We start from the raw sequence: 24,861 nt of genomic DNA, 5'->3' as shown, positions 1-24,861 counted from the left end.
TTTGCCGTGAAAGCAATGTCCGCCTCTATAAATATTCCAGCACAAGGACTAGAACTATGTTATCTACGACAGGCGATTTTTAGAGTCCGGAAAACCTAAACATGATCACCCCGTATATCGAGCACAGTGCCACACGTCGCCACCACGGCAGTATGGGAACTTTTGTTGAACTCTACAATAAAATTTGCGCTGTAAAAAAAAAGAAAACACGCACTCCTCGTGTTATCCATTGAGAGGTGCGATTGGATTGCGGGTATACCATTATTCGATGGTTCGGTTTACGGTGGCGGCTTGTTAGCATACAGAAATTCCTAGCACCCTCTGCTCTGTAGAGGGTTTGAACTATGCCGTAGTCAAGTGTTTCACAGCTGCTGAGGACTGAGTAACATGGCTTCTGTGCAAGATTTATGACGGATGGAGTCACCGAATGCTGCGCGAAGGAGGCTAATTCCTGTTTTGGCGAGAGAGCGCATTTTTGAAGCTCAGCAAGCGTTCCTAATTTGGTAACACCCGGACTACTGTTGCCACATTGGCAGTCAATTTTTTTTTGCCCGATTCAGACGTCACTTTACACCTGGAACATGCTGTAGTTTGGGCGAGAATTGAAAATCCGGACTTGGAGTAAAGGAACCCAGTGTTTTGCACTTTCTCCAGAACACCAAATATTCACATTAAAATAAGCCTCTGCGTTAACACGAAGCCCAAATCTTCGTGTCACTACGTTAAGCGTGCAGGAGCCCTTGTAATGTGTGTTCGATTCGGCCCAGCATCGAATAAATTTATATAATATTTTATGTAATCGTGGAGCGGCATATTCCCAGTGGAGCATACCTAGTTACACTAATTGGCGTCAAAGAGGTTTATTGAAAAGCGGCACACCCACTTACTGGTACATTGGCATCAAAGAGGTTCAGTGAAGACCATAGTGGGACATACCCAGGGCCAGAAGTTGGCGTCAAAGATAAGCAGAACGTGTTAGCGGGCTGGTTGGTGCGAATCCATAATTACTTTGTTTAACGCAAAACAACAGACACAAGAAAGACGACAGCACAAGGCGTCACATGAGCGCGCTGTGGTGATCGGATGTTGCGGTGGTTCCTGCACATGGTGCTTAGTGCGCATGTTCTTCTACATTCTGCTCTCTGTAAAAGAAGTGACGCACTAAAACGATGTCAATTTCAGAGTAGCGCCTTGTCCTGTCGCCTTTCTTGTGTCCGTTGTTTTGCGCTAAACAAAATAATGATGACGTCAAAGAGTTTCTTCGAACAGCGGTACGTTACCCAGTCCAGCATATACAATAACCCACGTCGGCGTTGAAGAGGTTCATTGAAGGGCGGCATCTGCGCGCACGTTATCACGTACCCATTGATCCAAGTTGGTCCACCAGCAGGTTTCAAACACTGTTCCCGCCACCCAACAGCCAGATTCACTACCCATTCAACCAAAGACCACCCGGTGAAAACGGTTAGAGACCGACATACATAGATAGATAGAGAGACAGCTAGCCCCCCAGGAGAGTGCGTGTAGTATCCTAAGAATGCTAACGCATAAAAATTTCTTACCACAAATGTCCTCGTATGAGTAGAGATAAGCTTATCATCATGTCGAACATTACCGAAGGAAAAAAATTGTGGTTTTACGTGCCAAAACCACTTTCTGATTACGAGGCACGCCGTAGTGAAGGACTCCAGAAATTTCGACAACCTGGGGTTCCTTAACGTGCGCCTAAATCTAAGTACACGGTGTTTTCGCATTTCGCCCCCATAGAAATGCGGCCGCCGTGGCCGGGATTCAATCGCGCGACCTCGTGCTCAGCAGGCCAACACCATAGCGACTGAGCAACCACGGCAGGCCATTACCGAAGGAGGCCAGCAAACCTGCAAATAGTACCAACTAACAAAAAATAAAAGCTTTGTAGATGTGGGCCATTACGCATACTGATCTGCAAGCGCATGTAAATTGATTATTTTTCCGTCAACGTGCATAATTCGCGCCCCATCCGCGCATGGTTGTGCTGATATCATCACGTCTCTCGTGTAAATTATCCTTCTGTGCATCTTTCTTTCTTTCTTTCCTTCTTTCTTTCCTTCTTTCCTTCTTTCTTTCTTTCTTTCTTTCTTTCTTTCTTTCTTTCTCAATAGAGTTCACCAATCCAGGGTAATTAAACCTCCTTTCTTATATATACTTCAACAAATATTAGTAAATGAACAGCAGACATTCTGTCGAACTTTACCGATACCAAAAAACACCGTTCACAACGCGTCGCAGCCGGTTATAATACGATGGTAACAAATGCTGTGCTAGCTATTAGTGTTTCCGTGAAATGTGGAAGCGTGATTCACGCTGTTCTCACGTTTAAAGGTGCGCATTTCATGTCTTCTCCCTTGCCTGCGCCCTGTTCACGCGCTGTTCCCGTGCGACGAGCTCTGTTTGTGCGCGCGATTCTCTGCGCTGTCCCGAGGCCACACGGCGCTGCGTGTACGGCATCTGCTCGTCCTTCTCGCCGCGTGTGCTTATCCCGCGTTTCATTATTTATTTCTCTTTCCTCCCGTCGCTCAGGACTCCGCAAGTTCGCGAATGAGACGGGCATTTTACGAAAAACGTGACACGTTTACCCATCTCACCTCCTTAGAAACCTCCTCCCCCCCCCCCCCCCCCCGACATTTTTGTCGTCTTTACGCCACTGATCGAGGCTCGTGAGGATAGGATGCAACATATGTAGAGTCAATAAATAAATAAATAAAAAAAAAACAGAGGAACAAAAAAACAAACAAGCAAGCAAACAAACAAACAAACAAACAAACAAACAAACCAACAAACAAACAAACAAGAAACTGTCAGTGGAATATAAGCCGGAAAACGCGGCATTACGCTTCGCCGGGCCCTGCACATGTCACGCGAGATAAACTACGACCTTATAGCGGTCATATACGTAAATCCCTCGGCTGCCACCGTTATAACTACGTAATCTTCTCTCTCTCTCTATCTCCGTCCCTCTCTTGCACACACACGCACACACTCCAGGATACAGCGGGTCGCTAAATGCAGCAGTCACAAATTTACCGGTGAACCGTGAAAAGGTGAATCACTCGGTCGGTTGAGATGCGGCAACGCGGAACCTCCTGCCCTTGCACTGATCGAAAAAAAATACAGTTGTTGTTCGGAACAAAACCGGATCTACGAGCAGCTGTCGAGGTTCACCGCGCGTGTACCGTTGTTGTAGCGGCACGCTCGGGTGCCTCGGGCCTCCCATTGGTGGCCCGTTCGCTTCGAAGCCCATAGCGTAGGTGGAACGCGCGGGCCAGACGTAGGCAACGCGTAAATGACAGCTTCGCTAAATACCCCCCTCTTCTCGTTATCTCAAATTTCTGCCTCGCGATCGCTCTTACAAATACGCGGACTCAGCGCTGTCTGCTTTTCAGAAGAGTTTCACCTGCCCGGTCCCAGAGTTTCTCCACTGTAGGCGATAATTTTTTTTTCGCATATCGCAGCGAAATCGCTTCTTTTTCGTTGACTGATACAGAAGCGAAAAGCGCGCTCGATAAAGTCGTGGGTTTTAGAGTATAGAGCTCACGTTAGCTCACCGCCAATCGCTCATATAAAGCCATCAAAGCTCGGCCAGCACTTATCTTTCTGAGTCGTTTATAACTTCCGTTCGCGGTGTGAGTGTTAAGGCAGCGCGATGAAGTTCTCACTCGTTGCAGTGCTGGTCACCCACACCATCGCTTCGGTGAGCTGCGCTACGGTACCGTCGTCTCCGAGGTGCAAGGATCAAGACGGGCAGGATGTTGACTGGTAAGTCCCCCCTCCCCCGAAAAAAAAAATGTCCACTACGTAGCGCTGTGATGAGCAGTTTATCTGCTGGACGTTCCTTACGTTGTGTGCTTTTCTCACTTAAATAGCGATGCGTCGTGACAGCAATAGAGTCATCGTGAACCTGCCCAATCGCGAAGTGAACGGGCACTTGACACCGTCCCGGGCTAGACAGAACGTCTTGCTATTGCACGGTGGCCAAGTGCCCGAGGGTGCATAACGACTCGCAAGGTCGCCTTCTGTATCAATACCTGTGTTATGTAACCATAACTTTCCCTCACGTACACTTTCTTACACGGCGTTCTGCTGTTGAAAGCGAGGTAGGGGGTTCGATTCCCGGCCTCTGTGGCCACGTAACGGTGGGGGACGAATGTAATGAATTTAAAAGCTCGTGTACCTAGCTTTGTGTGTACGGTACAGTGTCGCATGTGTTTAAAACATTTCCGAGCTCTTTACTGCGGCGCTTTTATAGCGCCTGAGATTGAGGTTTCGTTGTTACTTAAAATTTTATTTTATTTAATTTATAATACTACCGATGTCATGGAAGATCGTAGCAGGAAAGTGACGTACCTGAGTATCGTAGTACAGAAAATAGCGAAAAGAAAAAAGAAGCTAGAAGAAAAATATGGTAAACACTTAGGAGACCACCCTAGAGATCTATGCATACTATAACGCGCTCATGTAATATGAAAGCCAGTGATGCAAAATATAAAGAATTGTATCATTTATAGCGTCGGAATAGCATACCTTTGAAACCACATACCTTTGAAACTACATGTTCGGAAAGAATTGACCCTTTTTCTTCATTATTTCAGTCCTATCGTTCCAGCAGAGACGGCACTGCTCTACGGCATGAAACTAGCACGGTAAAATTCGGCGGATAGCTTTTTGGAGAAATATATTTTTCTGCAGCCTTAGTGTGTTTGTGTTTCTATGGCACGTGTGTGCATGCTTGAGGGAAAATCTGTAGCGCCGACTTCTTGACTGCGTCCGAGATGAGCCGGCTCTGCTGTAGACCATCTTCCCATTTATCCATAGTTTTTAAACAAACAAGGTTCAACTACCGCAGGGTATAGAGGCCCGTCTAAGCCACTCTGCCTGCTTCATGAAAGCCGCAGACAACGAATCCTGTTAAGCTTCTCCCGTATTGTATAGAGGGGGGTCTCGAATGTGACAGGCTTGGTGCCACGAGGTAGCCTACGAGGGTTTGTTGGGCGTTCCTGTTCCTAAGCTCACGAACTAAGTGAAGCCTTCCGCTGGAAGGCTTCTTGCTCATCGCCTAGTTCATCGGATTTTTCGCCTTTCTGCCACATGTTGACGAATTGAAACGATCCGTGCTGAGGGAGACTTATCTGCAGGTTCATCGTGTACAAGCTTCCGCGGATGCAATCCAACCCGCAGAACGCCTTCACGCCCGAGGGAGGAGAGTTCGTGTACGTGGACTCACGGACCAGCCAAGAACCGCTGCGCTATTGGCCGCTGTCGGAGCACGACCTGTACGAAGCTCAGAACCCGGTCGCACTCACGCTGGCCCCGCTGTACGAGAACGCTACAAGAAAGGTTGCGACGTGCTTTAAGTCAAACTATACTCCATCTCAGAAGTAATTTGCAGCCCGGCCGAGGGTACGCGGCGTGGGCAGGCAGTATCCTTGCGCAGCGGAATGTAGTTCCGGGTGTAACTGTCTGATTTGTGGTGGGGTTGGAGAGATCTGTTTCTGTTTAGTACAGGATACGTTACGGCGGCATACCACATGTTGAGACCTGTGCGTTCATGCGTCTTGTACAGCGAATTGACTGGGGCAGTGAGCAGACGATGCGACGCGGATGAGCACATCTGGAGAGGCATGCGGCCTTCCTATTGGCAAAGGAGTCTTACAGCTTCCACAATGCTGCAAGCGACTTGTGAGATGGAGATGAGTGATTTGGTGGATGGCTGATTCGATGCAAGTGTACAGTTGGTACTGGTTGTTGCCTTTTTCTACCCTCACATCTCTCTTGAACAAATTGGTTTAAATTTGAACTTGTTGGTAAACCGTCGGATAAGTGTCTAAAGTCTAGACGATAGGGCGCCGTTTTGTATAAGAATTCTTCTGCTTCAATTACGATTATTTCTGTCACCTGTATCAATTAGCAAGAGTAAGACACCGGCTCGGAGGCCCCTGCCTAACACTGTAGTTGTGACGAGATGACCCACGGTTCCGGGAACGGCGTGTATTAATGTCAAATGCTGGCTATACATTGAAGCCAGGGATGCATTTAGCTGCTGCTTACATTTTGACTCGGTTTATGGCTACCTTTCGAGCCTTCATAGCAGTTGCAAGGACAATGTCTGAAACATGCTTGTTCTTTATTTTATTTTGACAGGACATTCTGTACTTTGTCTACAACGACCAGCCACCGCCGATCTACAATGGAACGCGCAACGGCCACTGCAAAGGTGCGAAATGCGACGGCTACATTTAGATAGGGGCAAAATGCAGAAACGCTCGTGTTTTCACATCTTAGGTCTACGTTAAAGAACTACACGAGGTTAAAATTGATTCGGAGTCTCTCTTTACGGCGTGCCTCGTAATCAGATCGTGGTTTTGGCACGTAGAACCATACAACTCAATATGGTTTAAGAGGAAGCTTTAGCTCGGGTGCTCGTATCTAAATACATGTAAAAGGAGAACTCGTTTTTCTCGGCAACCACTGCACCAAAATTGACTAGGTTTGTTGCATTTAAAAGAAAAACTTAGAATCTAGTGACTGTTGGTTTCGAATGTTTGAGTTAGGGCGTCAATTTTTTATTAAAAATTGGCAAAAATCAAAAATTTTCCTGAAACGAAGCTATCAAGTTTGCAACTCTGTAACTCAACCACGAAAAATGATAATGCCCCTCTGTGAATTGAATCTAATAGTACATTTAAAGCGGACAAAATTGATATGTTACACATATAAATTTAAAAATTTAGCAATATGGAAATAGAGCTTTTGCAGAACCCTTGCAACCAACGTAACAAACTCATGTAACACGTAAAATGACATACCAAATTTGTCCGCTTTGAATGATCTAATGGATCCCCTTTACAGAACCGCGATATCTGTTGTTGATGCAAAGCGATGAATTGGTAAACTTCGGGCTTCTATTTTTTTCAAACGGTCGAACGTTTGAAAATCTTTTTAAGAAAATTCAGGACATAAATCGAAATTCGGCTTCCAACAGTAACTAGAATTTACCTTTCACTCTCACATGCATCAGATTTCATTAAAATCGGTCAAGGGGTTATCTCAGAAATAGGTTTCTGCGTTTTACATGTATTTGAATAGGCCGCATCGGAGTTCGGCAAGCTAAAGCTTCCTCTTAAGGTAGAAAAGCCCTGTCACTTTCTTGAAACTTCTCTGAGCCAGCAGTTTCGCAACAAACTCAACGCTGCGAGGTCTGCAGCAAAAAAGATCTCCGTTACTCCACGTGTAACTTCCCCGATCCATTAATAGCAAGGGACGCGCCGTAAGGCAGGTGGTTCACATAGTCTCCTAGAAAAATTACAGGAGAGAAATGTCGTGCTATTCTTTCATTGCGCTTCATGAAGGCATGGAGGTTCATTCAGCGTAGGTATAGTGGCTGGTTCGTTAGTTTGCATACACTTCGTGCTTCTGGCTTCAAATATCTTTGCGACTTTGGAAATTGATCCTATTCCACGAACCATTGCCTTGTACAATAAAGAATGCTATAAAAATGTGATAATTATTCACCTTCGCAATGCCTCACTGCCTTGACGGGTTTTGAAAATTATGATTGCTTGAAAATATAGATCACTGAAGAAAAAGATGAAAAGTTAGAACCACAAGGTCGTCTGTAGCCACAAGAACGAAGATTAAACAGGCCCGTGAACTGACCATTATTTTTTTGGTAGCTGAGCGATGGCGGTGCCATTTCGTCGTGTAAATTTAGGACGAAGCTCTATAGTGATTATATATGCTTCACAATATATCCATAGTTCCAAAATATCTTGGATTGTGTTCACACAAAAACCTCTTATGCTAGAATTGCTCGTAAGAACAAAATTTCAGCTAACCGTGACGCTGGGATACGATTAGCGAAGGCTGCCGGCGAGAGCACATATAAACTAAGGAGAAGCAATATGGATTAGGCCCTACTGTTTTAGAACAGCTCTGACTAATCCAAAGTACCCATTCTCCTTGATTAGACTCGCAAGATTGCAATATTGTAGCACATTAGCAACAAGCGTATGATAATGCTGTAGTTATAAACACAGAACATTGTGCCGCAGGTGTCCTCCTGTTCGACGACGCGGTTGGTGTATGGCTCCTGCACAGCGTGCCAAGATTCGTGGGCGGGCTGCAGAGCGGCCAGTACAGTTTTCCGGACACCGCCAGAGAAAACAGCCAGATGTTCATGTGCGTCACTTTCCCGACACCACAAGTCAATACGATTGGTAAGGGCGCTGCTGCAGCTTTGCTCAAGCTGTTGGCAGTGACGTTTGCATACATTACTCACTATTGCTATATACCCACTATTATGTATATAAGCTGTGGCGTCTCGTTCCCCTTCCTCTTGTTACGCCGCTTTTACTCTCGCTTTTTCTAAAAGTACCTGACGTTTCAGAAAGAGAGAGAGAGAGATAGCAAAGAGAGATAGCAAAGAGAGGAAAGGCAGGGAGGTCAACCAGACGAGCGTCCGATTTGCTACCCTACATTGGGGGTGAGAGAAAGAGGGAATAGAAAGAAGAAAAGAGGAAGGAAGTGATGAGTGTGTGCGCAGTGAAGCAGCGCTATATTAAAGTGGCGTTTCATAGCTGGTGATCTGCGTTGATCACATCTAGGACGACTGACGTTTCAGACTGTCTATTTTTAGCATTCTTCTGGAATCTAGACGAGTCTTTCTTTCCATGCATACGACCGTTTTCGTCAGTCGATCCCGAAGGCATTGCAGCCGAATACAGCGTCTTAAACAGTGACCTAGAACTACATTTGAAAGCGCGCAGCTGTTGTAAGACGCCCAGAGAGCGATGAAGGTGACCTTTAGAGCCAAAAGAGCACCGACAGAGTGAAATTCCTTATCGAATGACAAATCAGCTCTTGAATTCCAGGCGTAGTGCACTTGGGTTCTTCCACAATCGTGCATTGACGTCAGAAACGACACACATTGGGCTCGCTTCGCTCTAATCGGCGAACACAGCAGGCGGATTACCAGTCATGTCACCGGTCAAGACACAGTCGAAACCACAATCACTGAACTGATCGGCACTGAGAAATCATGTCAGCTGACGTGCATATTATAGTTGTACACACTTTAACAATGTAAAGTTGCAAAGCTGTACACTATCATAATCTCTATCATTGGAATGTCAAATAAGCATCACATCTTCCATAGCCTGTGGTGTGCGTTCCGATTGAAAAATTACCACGGTTTATGAGTACCGTTCTACGACCAAACAACAACGATTCGTATTACGCAGCGCTCTACAGGAGTTATGTCTGCCATATTTTTTAAATGGTGGTCCAAACACTGTAAACTCAAACCAATACTAGCTAGCGTCAGAGCGCTCTAAACGTACATACAAAATATTATTATTACAGTGTGGAGTCGTATTTTCCGAACTTTCTGCTCAGTCTTGGCACTTTTTGTCTTTGAAGAAAACGAGTCCATGTCTCACGATTATCGTGAGGCATGGAATCGATGATAATCGACATTGCCATCGTCGCTATGTGAATAAATAACTCATCTTGTGATATTTTCATTGATACAAGACTAAAATAAGTTTAAACTAGGGTTCATGCAGTGCCTTAAGGTAGGACGTGCTATGTCTCGTCGAATGACAAAAAAATATTAAAGCGTAGAAAGGCGCACAAAAGCATGCAAGTTCCGCTAACAAATCACGAAAGAACAGTATAGTTCAGAAGAACCAGCACAATATATGTACAGTTCCGTAAACAAGTGAAAACGACCAGAAGAGTGTGGGAACACCAGCAAAAGTTCGTGTTTTGCAGGCTAGAGAGAGAGATAGAGAGAGAGAAAACTCCGTTGTCGAAAATTTTGGTTCGATCAAGACTCCGTGTCTCAAGCCTCCTTTACAAGGGACGTGTCGACAACAAGTTTCGTCATTTATTTTCACTGGTTATTTTCAATGTTACTGCCAAAAAAAAAAATAGAAAGTGCACCATGGCATCATGAATTATACATCTTGCACTATTTTTTCCACATAATCGCCACCGAGAATGAGACATCTGTCGTAGCGTGCAATCAGTTTGAAGAAACCATTCTGGTAAAACTCAGTGCCCTGCGATGCAGGGAATTGTGGCACAGCCTACTACACCTCAGCATTTTTTTTTGAAGTGACGTCCTGAGAGCGCAGCTTTCAGTGCACGGAACAGGTGCCCCCATCCATACAGGATAACACCACGCACTTCCATTGGCGACCACGTGGTCAGCACACGTCCGTCTGCCATCGTTTCTTGTACTCAAATAAGCTCGGGCACGCCGGTCTGCTGCTACTCTGTCTTCTTCGGCGGTCTGCGCATGCGCGATTACTCATCCGTTGACGATGCTTCTGTGGTTGAAGCAGCAACAGGCGTGGATTCATATGGCGATTGTTTGTTTCATCTAGTGTACCATTTTCTCCTTCAAAAAAGAAAAATGACGAAACATACTTTCGGAACGTCCCTCGTACAATCCAGTAATTGTGCTAGCCACACCAATCCCAGTTTGGACCAACAGAACTGTGTATAACTATACGAAACATGATATAACAAGTAACTACGTAACAACAGAATCGAACGCACATCCCACACATAATCTATGTACCAATGAGACATATGTAACTGGCGCGCTTAGACACGAAAGCATAATGCAAACTTGAAATTTGTTGTTTACGCTCACCTCTGTCCTCGTGATCTCGGCAGCGAGAATCTTGCGCACCGAGTACGCCAACGTGTACGCCCGCCAGGTGCCGCAGTCGATGCAGGACAAGTACCCAGAGGTGGCGCTACTCGCAAAGGACAGCTTCGTCCGAACCACTGACCAGAAGCTCTTCATCGCAAACCTCACCAGCGCCGGGGGCACCGTCCTGCGAGCGTACGGCAAAAGGGCCACCCTGGACGAAGGTATGGCCAGTGGTCACCCGCGCGAACGCGAATATGTAAGGAGCTCAGACGGGCTAACAGAAGAGCGCATGCGCGTGCCCTTGATACCCGCAGCAACGCCTCCTGCCGGCGACGATGGTCGCATGCGTCACCGGCGGGGACCACGCGCATGCGCGGGCGGTTATCACGACGCGGTGGTTGTACAATGGTGGCTAATGCGGGTGCCTATTTAGAGATGGCGCTTATCAGTTTTGTTTAACCGATTAACGCTTAGACGCGTGTGCTTACAACGACAGTTGCTGCCGGGTTCGACGAGCACGCGCTCGCACGTTCCTGCTGACATATATTTGAACTGTGCGCGAGCTCTAGGAAAATATGAGTAAATTCATGTTCTAGAATACCGCAAAAAAAAAATGCCATCCTTAACCGGGGAAAGGGAAGCTCGATAAGCCAGGAAAAAAAAAAAGGAAAGACGTGCAACAATAAAAGACGAGTGACGACATTATCTTACTGTTTTAGTACTGCTGTAGCCATGCGTCACGTCATGGAACTTGACGGCGTCCGCTGAGTCCTAGTTTTGTCCGTAAACACGTACTCGATTGTCTTCTGAACAGACCAATAAATAGAACTTAGCAAGATATGAGAGCTTTTACTGTACCCTAACGGCCTGAATATACAAGAAAATACTCTGAAATATGTGCTGTCACTGCACACGAGCATTCTCATTGAGGTTTCCGCGCGGAATTTAGGAAATGACTTGGCCGTCATTTTCTCTACTAGTGGCTGACCTCTTACCCTGAAGTTAAAGTATACCAAGCTGTGAGAAAAAAAGAGCTTTCTGCATCTAAACTAATTTATTGCCTCTCTTTGACGGTCCCTACCGAAGACTACAAGCCGCGCTTGCTACTTCTGATCAGGTAATATATAGTGACACGAAGCGTTCACAAAAAATAGTAAACAAAACAAAATATTAATATGCACATTGTAGCACGTCAAGGCGATTTATTTATGACGTCTATATCCTTTTTGTGCATTAAATGGTAACCTGCTGATGAGGACTGAAGAAATCATGAAGAAAGGAAAGAAATAGTGGTGGGAGGGGGGGGGGGGAGGAGCATTCCACAACACGATTGATGCTAAACTAGTCGGCCCAACACGTGATCGCGATGTCAAAGGCCGTGGTAGAATTTAGCGCTCCCGCTCTGCAGGCAAAGTCATGGCAGAGCAGTCGAACACAGCTGCATGGATTAAGAATTGCACAGGGCCAATTATTCGCGGCCACTAGGCCGACTCTCATAGAGTCCCGCGTTGGACCGACTTACCACGCGCTCGTCATAAACTGTCTTCTAGTTGGACAGCGATGAAGGTAGTCACCGACAATGGTAGAGTCTAGATCGAACAGAAGTGCTCTTCCAGTTTCCTTCACTACGATTATGGTCTCAGTTATGCATCTCCATACCACCTCACTTTTCTTGACCTTCATTCTGGGGTACTTGCCAATGACGACCTGATCGCTTTTCCAGACCTTTATTCTGGGGAATTTGCCAATGACCTGATCGCTTTTCTAGACCTGTATTCTGGGGTACTGGCCAACGACCTGATCGCTTTTCCAGACCTATATTCTGGGGTACTTGCCAACGACCTCATCGCTTTTCCAGATCTGTATTCTGGGGTACTTGCCAATGACCTGAAAGGCGACCTCGCCGTGCAATCCTGGAGGAACGGTGCTGGGGGCAAGCTGCCGCCCGCGTGCAACTCCAGCTACACCGTCGTCAACGTTGACTCGATCGTGCTGAGGTTCGACGCAGACAATGCGGTCACGTTCAACACCACCGAGGACCACAGCAAGTGGGCCATAACCATCGACAGAGGCGTGTTCTGCTTCGCTTCCATGAATCGAATGGTGGGCCACACTTTCGTTGTACACAGCGAGCAATTAGCACCGCCATTTTGACGTAGACAAAAATGCGATCAGGAATACAAATTGTACGTGGTCCTTCCCGAGAAAGGCATCGACAGAATGTTTGACTCAGGGTCGACTCCGTTTCATATATTGCAAACGCGCTTAAAATGAAGCATTGATCGCACTCGACAACTGCCGAGCCAATGTGTTTGATGTTTTGTGCCTTTAAGAGAGAAAGCACATTTATGCTGACTTTCAGTTGTGATTGAGAGCCTAAATAATTTTTTTAAATACAATTTTCAAATGAATAGTGTTGGAAATATGGCAAGAATATTACGTATATGCGTACCAGGAACGAATAATTAAACTGAATTATGGTGTTTTACATGCCAAAACCTAGATATGATTATGAGGCACGTCGTAGTGGGTGGACCTCGGATTAGTTTAGACAACCTGGGGTTCTTTACCGTGCGCCCAATGCATGGTACGCGGTCGTTCTTGCCTTTCACCCCCGCCGACAGGCGGCCGACTCGGGCTTAGCGACGCAATACCAAGGATACTATGCCACCAGGGCGAGTAAAAACGAATACCACCATTGTGCTAACGGTATCTGTTCGATAGTTCACAACCAACGTGAGAGCAATTGATGCTTCGCGTGAGCTTTGAGAAGTATTTATTCACAAATTGTTGACATAACTACGAACGATGGCTAATGCAACATTTTCTCCGCCTTGAGTGTACCAGTAGATGCAGCTTGCAAAATTGTTATGTTTTATTTTTAGTTCAGTTGCAAAGTTGCAAACTTGATACTTCATTTTCTTTAACATTTCGATTTTTCGTCAATTTCTGTAAAAGTCTTGGCGGCCTGAATAAAGAAAGTGTCCAAAATTCTGTAGGTTCAAACGTTGTTTTTCTTTCGAGCGCTTTAGACGTCATCACATTTGCCTCAGCGGATGCTCGGCAAAAACATTTTTACACTCTCGCTTATTTAGATAGGAGCCACCAAGGTACTTTCTTCTGCGTGGCAAATGCATGCGCATTTGACCTGATGTCATTGTGCCATTCAAATATACATGCCTCTCAAACATAAGATTTCTATAGCATGCCTTGTTAACATGAGGTAGCTAAATTCTGCCCGAACTTTTTACTGAACCTCGATGAAAAATGCTGTAACATTTGCTAGGGTCAGTTGAATTTTCGCAATGGATGTCAAAAGTGACGTGAGGTGAAGCTTTTGTGATCTGATTATTTCAATCCTATAATACTGCTGTTTTTCCGCACCACATATTGCAGCATACGGGGGGGGAGGGGGGCGAGGCGAGTAGTGGAGCCAGCCTATCATGACAGCGGCGCCGGTTTACAATTGCACTATCTCCAAGATCAGCCGCGCTTTCTGTTAGTTACTGGATATTTCCACAGTTGCCTATAATGCTACCGCATTGATATGCATACCCGTTCCTGGGAAGTGGAAGCAATATGCATGTCCGTATCAATGTAAAATTCACATTTTTCGATCAATAAATCTCGCGTCTATCCGTTTCCTCGGCCATGGTATCACCTTTCACGATAGATTGCATGATCATGATGATGCACCTTTAAAACATGCCACATACCCGCAATTGGGGATGGGCGCTGAATCGGGTGGTTGTGCGCCAAGTTAATAAATAAATAAAAATAAATTTGAACCATTAACGCTCCAATTAAAAGAGTATATGTGTAATTGAGAAGCGACATCCGATGAAGTGAATGGTTAAACTTAAGCGAAAGAGAAAGAAGATTCATCGCCGAATTTAGGTATTTTGTTTGTATTTATTTTCGTTTTAAAATTTTCATTTTCCTCCAAGTTATGACTAATGTAGTATCATATTCATTTTCAATTTTGCAGCCTCCGATACTGTAGTGCAGGGGGTTGAGCCGAAATCTTACATTATTTTTGCTTATTACACGTAAGTCTACATCAGTATCCCTCCTCATGCAAGGGGTGAAATTCTAAGTCTTGCCCCAAATGTTCTAGTGAGGGAGACAAACATTTCAGGACAGAACTGATCATTAATTGAGGTCTCCTACTTAAATATAAACTTCAACAAAGTCGTCGTTAGGCCGGTCATGGTTGTTTCTTTTTGGGGCGCAGGAATCGCAAGAAACCCGTGGCGGTGAGGCGCTCTGCTTCGACAATGGTGTGGTGCAGGCTCTCTTCAGACGCAGCGCCATCATCAACACGGGATGTACCGTATAGCTCGGCTGTGACGCAGTCAGCCGCGAGTGGGACTGTGACCAACGGTCGCCCCACTTTGGGTCCGTTGACTACAGTCGCTGACAGGCTATTAAGGTGGCAAATGCACCGCGGTTCAATTCGAAGAGAAATTGCGGAGATGTGCCAGTCAATGACGTTTGCTCAGTTCCATGACGTCATAGCGGAGAAGAACGTCTTTCAATATCGGCATCTCTAGGGAACTGTATTTTCGAGTACGATGGCACAGAGGGCAGTTGCAGTGTGATTTTGTGCACGGAGCTTGTACTGAATCCTTAGGTTGTCACATAGCATAATCTCGCCTTGAAAACGCCGAGAATAATCTTGACGTGGCCATATATTTGTCACCACCACCAGCTTTGAAAATCACTTTTGAACACGCAGTGCGGTGCGTTCTTAAACATACAACCAGCTACACAAACTCTGTGGTTTCACAAGCTACCCTCTGGTCATCTGTATTTGCAATTGAAGTGCCTTGCACCGCAAACACCCATTCTTCTGCATTTCTGCTGGCATTTCCACACGCGTCATAGACGTAACAAGGGACAGCTATTGTGGCCTCTTTTATGATCATTGGACCTGAAGTGTGAATAAAAAAACATTCAATCCGCCTCTTGTCTTATGTAGCCTGCAGATAGCTCGCTGAATTGTGCGAGGGGCAGCATTAGTACCATATAATTGCTGGTAGCAGGGTGGGTTAGTTACTGAGATTGTTAAATATGATAACAGCGTAAAGGAAGGCCAAAGACAAAGCATGGTCCGCACAGAACGGGCAGTGAACGGCCAATGACTGTACTATACAAGAACTATGGCATGCTTCGAAGGCTCACTGATCATGCTTTAAAGCGTGTGAAATAAAGAAATATGATCACTAGACATCATGCTTTAAAGCGTGTGAAATAAAGAAATATGATCACTAGACACGGTGCGTAGCACGCGTCCTCGCATTTTGACGCGAGTGCAAGCCTTTCAGTCATGTTATGCTTATCACTACCTGTTCTTGGGCCAGTTGGCCCACAGTTGTGCAAGAGGACAAGGAAGACGCTCTTTGCGGTCGGGTCGTTCCTGGCAGGTTAACACACACACACACACACACACACACACACACACACACACACACACACACACACACACACACACACACACACACACGCACACGCACACGCACACGCACACGCACACACACACACACACGTACACACACACACGTACACACACACACGTACACACACGTACACACACACACACACACACACAAGCACACATACAGCGGTCTCAGGGGATGCGGCTAAAGGCATCAATTTGACTGACTGAGCTACATCACCCACATACATTTCACATTGTGCCCGACGAAGCTTGAAGAATGTTTATGAAACACGAAATACAAAAGCGTGTGCTAGATATCAAAAGTGTGTATAAAATACACTTACAAACACATGTAATAACAACGGCGTCATCTAACTCCATATAATCCGTGTCATGCATAAAATCCTCCTTGTAGTAAAAGCCAGTTGATTGTCAACGTTTATCATCCGCATTTTGTGTTTCGTGCCCCGTATTTCTGCCTATAGCTGATTACTTGTTTAACGCTTCGAAGCTGTAACGTCAAGGGGTTATGCGCAAAATTATTTCTACTAATAAAGTGTTCAATACGTCTTGCGGTAAACAACATCACGCCAGCACTCTTCTTCGCACAAATTTTTGAACGAGCATTGCAAGAACGACGCTATCAGCAATCAAGTGCTGCCCATTGCTGCTGCAGATCGCACATCTCGCTCCTTCCCACTATGAGAATTAGCCAAGAAATAGGTGGATTGTTCGAATTTACAATCAGATATACATTTTCGGGAATACTATGAAATCCGCGTTGTTGAAAGGTGAAATTACATTGTTAACTAAAGGAATAATATCATTAAGAATCAGTGATAATTTACTGAAAGCAGGCAAGAAACTGGAAAATAGAAAAGAATTAAACAAGGAATTGGGTTGGACTCAATGAGAAATTCCCCCCCAGCGGTGCAACCATCCCTGCTTCTGAACCCCAGAGTACAGGTTGCATACAAAAGAAAAACAGGCTCAGTTAAGTCTGCCACTCGTTCGTACGCCTACCCGCTATCTTCGTCCTTGCTATAACACATTGAAAACTGTGCCCCGACCTACAGCAGCACGTAAATCGCAAACACGCTAAACTGCAAGCCTTTACCGGAGCGAACTGTTTGGACACCAACAGGTTGTGTTCCAACCCAGCTCACAGCGATCTCTTCATCGGAGCAACACAAATAGATCGCTAAGGCTATGCATGTGCGGGCTGCGTGCACCGGAACCGATTGCTGGGGCCGGAAATGTGTCATGGCCGCTATGTCTGAGACATATACCTTTGTTTAAGGGTACGCCCATTGTGGTGTTAAGTATCGACGACTGCTATACCAAAAGCAACCATTTGCAAAAGATGAACAGAGATGCGCCACTCTACCACCCATTCCCCCTTCCACCGATACTGGCCGCACAAAGGAGGAATTCAGTGTAGGAAGTGTTCCACCTTGAATTCGTGTTAACTGAAATATTTACGCCATTTTATCTGAATCGAGGTTTTTATCTTCTTAATCCTCTTTTTTTGATGGTTTGTGGTAAGTTTGCTTTAGGCACAGGAGGGACTCTTAAGCTTGTATGCTTAAGTTAAGCATCGAACACATTTATCCTGTGGCCGCGTCAGAGTTGCCGCAATCGATGATGGGGCAGCACTTGGGGTAGCTACCTTCGTGAGCCTTCATCTTGCATGGGCCATTGCCATCTACTTTCGTCATGCTGCACCTTAAGGAAAGAAGGAAGAGAAGGAAATTATATTTATAGGTTACTATTTCTCTTCTGAAAGGAATGAGATAACCACAACGCGAATATAAAAATGTATTCTGCCAAGCATGGTCTACGAGACTGCGCGCGCCTACTGAGTGTCGCTTCTAATATCAGAGAACACAAGCTAAGTGTGACACCTCAGGTGTGAAACCCGCGCCGCGGCGATCTCAGAGGCCACGAGCTAAGCAATTGAGTGCTGCCAAAATCAGCAAGGTGAATAACGAAGTTACCTAAAAGAATAAGTCGACTTGTTCGTTGAAATATACCTAGCACCTGCAACGCAAACCCATGTGGGTGCTCTCGCAAAGAACGCTACCTACTACATGAACAATTTCTCATGGTTTAAGGTTCCGACGTTGTACCACAGCCTTTACCTAGAAGTTGCTATAGGTACACCTGAGACTAGAAAGGAGGCTAACATGCCCACACTAATGGGAGAGAAACTCAACTAAACTCGAAGTGGGTGAACGTTGATTAGCCCAGCTATTTCTGCGGCAATTCTTCAAATGGACCAAGTCTCTTGAAAAGAAAAATTGTCATCCGTATTAAGTACCAGGCCCAAATTTAATTGGTACGACTTCCTCCTAAACAAATAACTCTCGCAGTTGAAGAAAAATTTTGGCTTGGTGCACGATATGACTCTCTTTCCGAGGTAGTCGATAAACTCGGAGGTGGCCGTGGGAGAGCGAATCATCCACAACCCCAGGTCTGGAGGAGCGATGCGCTCTAAGTAGTCGTCTCAGTTTGGTGGAAGACAAGGCGGTGAAAGTGGTATAGTGCCACGTAATTTTCCACGGAGAAATAAAATTTCGCTTGAGAACGCAACTTACATTCGGCGCTTGTACTTGTTCGTAAATTCTCTTGTCTGATGCCTCCTGTGTGTCATATGCGCCTCCTAAATATCTAGTCACGAAAACCTTCATTTGTCATTGCAAGTTATGCTTGTGCTCGTTTGCATTCATTCGTGAACTCTGTCGTCTGAAGCAACTTGTATATCATGCGTATCTCCGAGATGTCGACGCGCGCTGAATTGTAGTTGTTTTGCACAAGTCAACGTCGTCTTGTCTGAGGCCCCTTGTCTGCTGCATCACCTCCCCCTCCCCCCCCCCCCCCCCCCCGCCAAAAAAAAAAGAAAGCAAGAAAACCAAACTTATGCACACAGAGATTAAGAAGGGAACATTCGCCGAGTACTAGCTGGATAGCGTAACAATACCGTGTAGCAGTAAACATAGAGGCCTCAGCAAGGTGCGCTTTATCTGTGCCTTGCTTGAACGCTAATTGATAGGAAACAGCACATACGTCCACTGGTTCATGAATAGACGTGTGAACATCCTACACCAAGTTATTCCCGTCACGGCTTTATACCAAGAGACCTTTAGTCATTTTTTTCTTAACATTCTTCGACTACAACGCTCCAACAGCTCAGCTGTGTCCTTCCAATGGCGGTAAACTGCCTCAGTTCAGTTATTTATTACTTATTGTAGACTAAGATGCATCTATATCTTTTTACCGATTGTGCATTGTGATAAACTGTACCATATGCACCCCTCACGCTACGCCTCTTCGTAGGCCTGCGAGGTCTTCCTAAAAAAAAAAAAAATGTAGGTGACAAGCTCAGTAGTGACAAATGAAATAGATTGTTATAACTTAGCCGAGAACATCGCCTGTTCGTTACAGTATATTCTTTTTTATCAAATAGTTTCGTATTGTGTAACTGATTTCTGTGTGCTGGTATTAAACTATTACTAGTTCTGCTTTATATGGCTTCTCGTTCTTTCTACTGTGCGTTCCTGTTTCCAATACTGTAATTTTTTTTTCTTACATTGCATTAGTTGCCTTTCCCTTTTATATATATATATTTATATATATGATGCGTAGAATCACACGATCCGGCGCAGAAATAGTTCAAAGAATAGAAGCGCGAGGAAAAATAATAGGATTTTACTGTCGTTTCGGCCGGGATGCGGCGTATACATATAGGCAGTACATGACGTTGCTGACCTTTAAAAGTATGCATTATAGAATAGAAAGCTAGTGTTCACGGGCATTTCACCAACGTTTCACAGGTGGTAGTTTTACACAAAAGATAAAGAAAGAAAAAGAGAAGGAGTTGTCACACAAATTGGGTTCAGGAAAAGTGGGTACGCAACGCTGCTTAAGATATATTTTTCTTGAGGCGCCTCTTAAAAAATTGCAAGAAGCGAGCTACCTACCCATTACCGCTTACTAAGCCATGCGTGGCATTCACGGGAGAACAGCTCCAGTTTTCGCAGGGATTCACCAGGGAGATGCTCTGGTTTACCGGAACCTTTGTACCCTCAACAATGCAGTTTCCTGTGGCAAAGCAGGAGAAGAAAAAAATATTAATAAACTGTGCGGTTAAATGTCTCAAAGCTGCACAGTGGGCTTGGAGTCACGGCGGTAGGAAAGAACAAGGAGAATGCACCTGCTCAACGCAGTTGAAGCCAAACGAGTCGACCGAACACCTGATCATGGCGCCAGAGCCCGCGGTAGGTTTCAGTGCTCACGCCCTGCAGGCAATGGTGGCAGAGCCATAGCCGAGCCGCCAAGCAAGTACGCATAGAATCAAAACTACCGGGTAACAATCATCCAACATGCAGAGTGTTGGAGGTCACGCGTTGGGGCCACACTAAGGGGAGAAACGGAAGGAAATAGGAAGTGTCCACGTCTCAATGACGAGACGTTCATTTGAGGGATCGCCAGTCGTTTGTGCGCAGGCGCGGGTAAGCGCGGGCGCGCAAGAGAAAATCTGGAGGCTTTTGCTCCTTGAATATATGACTCCGCCTAGGCACTACGGAGAGCGCGTGTTGCATGCCTTTGTCCCCTAGACATGCCGGCATTGCGGAGTGCGGTCGAGTTTGTGAGGCAGTGGTGAGGCAGTGGGGCACGGACGCCCCATTTGGTGATCGCTGTGTCCGAAGGAGCAACTTAATTTCTGACTGGTGTTGTACAAGTCGCGGGTCGCTTTTTTCGTCGCGACGATAGATTGGATTTTTTACAAGCACTGCTCAAGGAGAGCACATGTAACCGGCAAAATGAGGCCTCAAGAGAGCACCTGACGTTACAGTAAAGCAGGCGGCGCAGGATTTTCAGGGCATCCAAGGGGTAGCGGGTGGATCAAGACTGGAAGCAGGGTGGCAAGTGGGTTGGGGCCGCGGAGGCCGAAGCGTGCCAGGGGGTGCTCGCACAAAAATTGCCTGTCCGCAATAGCGGACAGCCGATCTTATACACGCCTGGCACGCGCAGGCCTCGGTGAGCCCTAACACACGGACCAGTCCGGGTTGCGTATTTCCAACTGCTCGTAGGTACAACGGGGCGTGGAACTTGCGGAGACGACGGACGTTTGCGCGCATGCGCGAATGAGAGCGGGTGCGAGAGAGGAAATGTGGGGAGTTTTGCTCCTTGAAAATACGACTCTGCCTAGGTACTACGGAGGGGTTTCTTGGCGCGCGGTGTATGCGCTTGTCCCTAGGCGTGCCGGCAGAAGTCGCGGGGCGCGGTTGTGCTGAACATAGCATCGCAAGTTGGCGCTCGACGCAATCATATTTAATCGATCATGTTTTTACTAATGAAAACAACGTGTCATTATTTCGCATTATTGGCGGCGCCTCCAGGACACCAAAGCGGCAACGGGGATATCAAAGCTAGAAGCCGGACTGGTCCGTGGGTTGGGGCTCGCAGAGGCCTGCGCATGCCAGGGGAGTATAAGATCGGCTGTCCGCTATCGCGGACAGTCAATGTTTTATGCGAACACCCCCAGGCACGCTTCGGCCTCTGCGGCCCCAACCCACGGGCCGCCCGGCTTCCAGCTTTGATCCCCCCGCTACCGCTTGGGTGCCCCGGAGATCCTGCGCCGCCTGCTTTAATATAACCTCAGGTGCTCTCCTGAGGCCTCCGTTTGCCGGTTACATGTGCCCTCCTGGAGCAGTGCTTGTAAAAAATCCGATCTATCGTCACGACGAAAAAAGCGACCCGCAACTTATAAAACACCAGTCAGAACATTGTCCCTTCAGACACAGCGATCACCAAGCGGCGTCCGCGCCCACTGCCTCACCGCGCGGGCAGCCAGCGGCGGAGCGTATAAACCAACTCGACCGAACTCCGCAATGCCGGCATGTCTAGGGGACAAACGAATACAACGCGCTCTAAGAAACCTCCTCCGTAGTGCCTAGGCTGTCATATATTCAAGGAGCAAAAGCCCCCAGATCTTCTCTCTCGCGCCCGCTCTTACTCGCGCCTGCGCAGAAACGTCGAGCTCCGTCAAAAGTGGCACGCCCCGTTGTACCTACGAGCAATTCTAAATACGCGTCCGGGTTCTAGCTTTGTTGTCCCCTATGCCGCTTTGGTTTCCTGAAGGTGCCGCCAATAATGCGAAAAAAATGACAGGTTGTCGCAATTAGTGAAAAACATGAGTGAATGAATAGAATTACGTCCAGCCGCTCTGAAACTGGTAAAGCGCAACATAGAATGGAAGAAACAAGCCGAGCCGGCCAGATACAGGAACCCCGGCCACACTACTGTCAGCCGTAGCTGAGACGCTATGAAAGCAGATAAAGGACAGTGACACGGAAGACCAACAAAGAAATATAATGAACTAACGAGGCCGGTAGTCATACCATATTTGCATAACGTCTCTCACAGATTAAAAAAGATTGGCCGCAAGGGTAACGTGAAGTAGTGTTTTCTGCGCCGGTTACTCTACGCAGGCTCTGTACTGTCGTAAATCCGCTCCATCCGCGCACTACTGTCTCTTCGACCATGTACAAGAAGCGTTTTGGGTCTTGCGTTGTTGGGGTTGTTTATTCAATACCACTACCATGCGGGAATGGATATATAGTCCAAACTCGTCGCTGCCTTAATGAAAGGCTAAAAGAACATGATTACAACGTGCACCGAGCTATACAGGGACACTTAGGAATTCACTGTCGCGACTGTGGATGTAGGCCGAATATTTATCGGTGTGAAGTGCTAAAAAAGCACCGATCACAACTTGCGCGGGATATTATTGAAGCTAATCTCATAGCAAGGGCTGGCAGCTACGTGCGTTAGCGCGCCATCTTTGTGCCTATCTCCGCGGGAAGTAAGATTTCTTGATCAGCTTAACCTCGCATGACAGAATTGCGCGTGCTGTGACTCATGATAGCTTAGCCTTCTATCGGTGTGACGCTTTGCGAAGTGTTTTGACGCATGACCGTCCTGATGCTTTCTTGTAGCTATATATTTCGTGCAACTTGCCAATAAACCAGTTGGAAGTCGGCGCTCTGTTACTGAATCTGGCCGGCTTGGCTTGTTTCTTCCTTTCTATGTTGCGCTATGCCAGTTTTAGAATGCAATACCAACTCGCCCAATCCTCAAGCATAGTGTACGTCCAGCCGTCAACTTGTGACGCTATGTTCAGCACTACCGCGCCCCGCGACTTCTGCAACACCAGTCAGAACTTTGCCTCTGATGCTACGTCGGACAGACTTTCTCGCGCCTGCGGCGTTGGTACTGGCCGGGTCAGTCATCATTACCGGTGGCATTTCAGCCACTTGAGGTTCAGCCGCGGTTGCTAAGGCGCTCTGCCTTCTAGCTTTTCAATATATGCGGCCCGGACACCACTACGGTCGTTACTGATCTCACAGAAACATCTGTGATGTTACTTACAAGGTACATCGCCGTAACGCGCGAGAAAGCCATGATCCGCCACGACTTAGCTGGCTGCTTCACCTACTTCACCACGCCAGCAGCCAGCGCCCGGGCGTAAACAAACTCGACCTCACTCCGCTTGCCGGCACGCCTAGGGGCACACGCCTACAACACGCGCTAAGAAACCTCCTGCGTAGTACCTAGGCAGGGTCATATATTCAAAGAGCAAAAGCCCCCAGATTTTCTATCTAGCGCCCACTCTTACTGGTGCCTGCGCACAAACGACTGGCGATTCCTCAAATGAACGTCTTGTGTCTCAACGTGTCTCAAATCCACGCCTCAAAGAGTGGAGCCCTCTGTATTTTAGAAGCGGATCTTAAAGGTCACGCTTTTGCTGATTGAGTACGGCGGAGCGATTTCAGGAACCGGAAACACGTCAAATACGTCGGGTTTTGGGAACAACCCATTGATTCAACGCATGCTTGCCAGGGCTGGCAGTGCATGAGGTCATGCTCGCCTTCCGCTAGTTTGCCCATGAGTGACGCCATGGCGAAGCGTTTCGGATCTACTTTGACCGCATACGGTGTTCTGTAGAACGCGTTGCTGAATACAAGCATACACGAGCGTTTTCACATTTCGCTCCAGCTGAAATGCGGCCGTCGCGATCAGGAATCGAACCCTAGACCTCGTGCTCAGCAGTAGGACGCCATAGCAACTGAGCCACCTACGGTGTGTACCCGTAAAGAAACAACGACAGTTTTGCCAAATTTCTTCTCTGACTTTTTTTTTTTTGAATTAGTGGGTAGTGCAGCACAGTATGGCCGAGGGAAGGCGTGAGCTCTCTAGCAGTCATAGTTGTTTGCAGCATGACAGGGGCACATGCAGTCAAGATAGGGGGTCGTTCTGCCACACAGCGTCTGCTGCGAACATATTCAATTTGTTCTTGATGGTACATAAGCCGTGGTGCCTGCATGTATAGCTCGCCAGCACGAACTGAAAAAAAATCCACTTAGATGTTCTATGGACTCCTGCATGCCTCAAGTACCCATCTATTAGTGGTCAGATATGTCTAGCTGCGTTATTCTTACAACGTTACAGCAACGTTATCTGGATGCGACTGAAATTGTCCATTGTATTTATTTGTAATGTTGTTTGGGTCGTTGTCTATAGGACGTGTGCAATGCATAAAACATCATGTTCTATGTACTGTACATGTCCATAGAACATGGTTCGGTACGAGGCAGACAGGCCGGTTGCCTACACAATATTGATATCGTGACAATGTGGTGGCCACATAGTCACTTGC

The 24,861-nt window shown here is 46.6% G+C and overlaps 1 protein-coding gene and 1 long non-coding RNA gene across 2 annotated transcripts in view; one reads left to right on the top strand and one right to left on the bottom strand.

Moving 5' to 3' along the window:
* Nucleotides 1-1,813: 1,813 nt before the first annotated feature.
* On the top strand, nt 1,814-15,664 carry LOC126525698 (plancitoxin-1-like). The gene is made up of 7 exons (XM_050173614.3): nt 1,814-3,795; nt 5,172-5,373; nt 6,178-6,250; nt 8,088-8,252; nt 10,720-10,920; nt 12,558-12,802; nt 14,934-15,664. The coding sequence occupies exons 1-7, from the start codon at nt 3,683-3,685 to the stop codon at nt 15,036-15,038; spliced, it is 1,104 nt and encodes a 367-aa protein (XP_050029571.1). The 5' UTR covers nt 1,814-3,682; the 3' UTR covers nt 15,039-15,664.
* A 1,923-nt stretch (nt 15,665-17,587) lies between these two features.
* Nucleotides 17,588-24,861, bottom strand: part of LOC129383264 (uncharacterized) — a 7,869-nt gene continuing 595 nt past the window's right edge. The window contains exons 2-3 of the long non-coding RNA XR_011889944.1: nt 20,120-20,240; nt 17,588-17,864 (exon numbers count right to left, since the gene is read on the bottom strand). This is a non-coding gene — a long non-coding RNA (uncharacterized lncRNA). The remainder of the gene's footprint in view (nt 17,865-20,119; nt 20,241-24,861) is intronic.

The sequence above is a fragment of the Dermacentor andersoni genome, chromosome 8 (assembly GCF_023375885.2).
Source record: "Dermacentor andersoni chromosome 8, qqDerAnde1_hic_scaffold, whole genome shotgun sequence".
Taxonomy (NCBI): domain Eukaryota; kingdom Metazoa; phylum Arthropoda; class Arachnida; order Ixodida; family Ixodidae; genus Dermacentor; species Dermacentor andersoni.
This window is presented reverse-complemented; position numbering and strand designations above follow the sequence as displayed.

Excerpts from the sequence above, each read along its gene's own strand:
- LOC126525698 (XM_050173614.3), top strand. The coding sequence starts at position 3,683 with ATGAAGTTCTCACTCGTTGCAGTGCTGGTCACCCACACCATCGCTTCG. Across the intron at positions 6,251-8,087 it reads GCGCAACGGCCACTGCAAAG|GTGTCCTCCTGTTCGACGAC; the intron begins GTGCGAAATGCG and ends ATTGTGCCGCAG. Across the intron at positions 10,921-12,557 it reads AAGGGCCACCCTGGACGAAG|ATCTGTATTCTGGGGTACTT; the intron begins GTATGGCCAGTG and ends TCGCTTTTCCAG.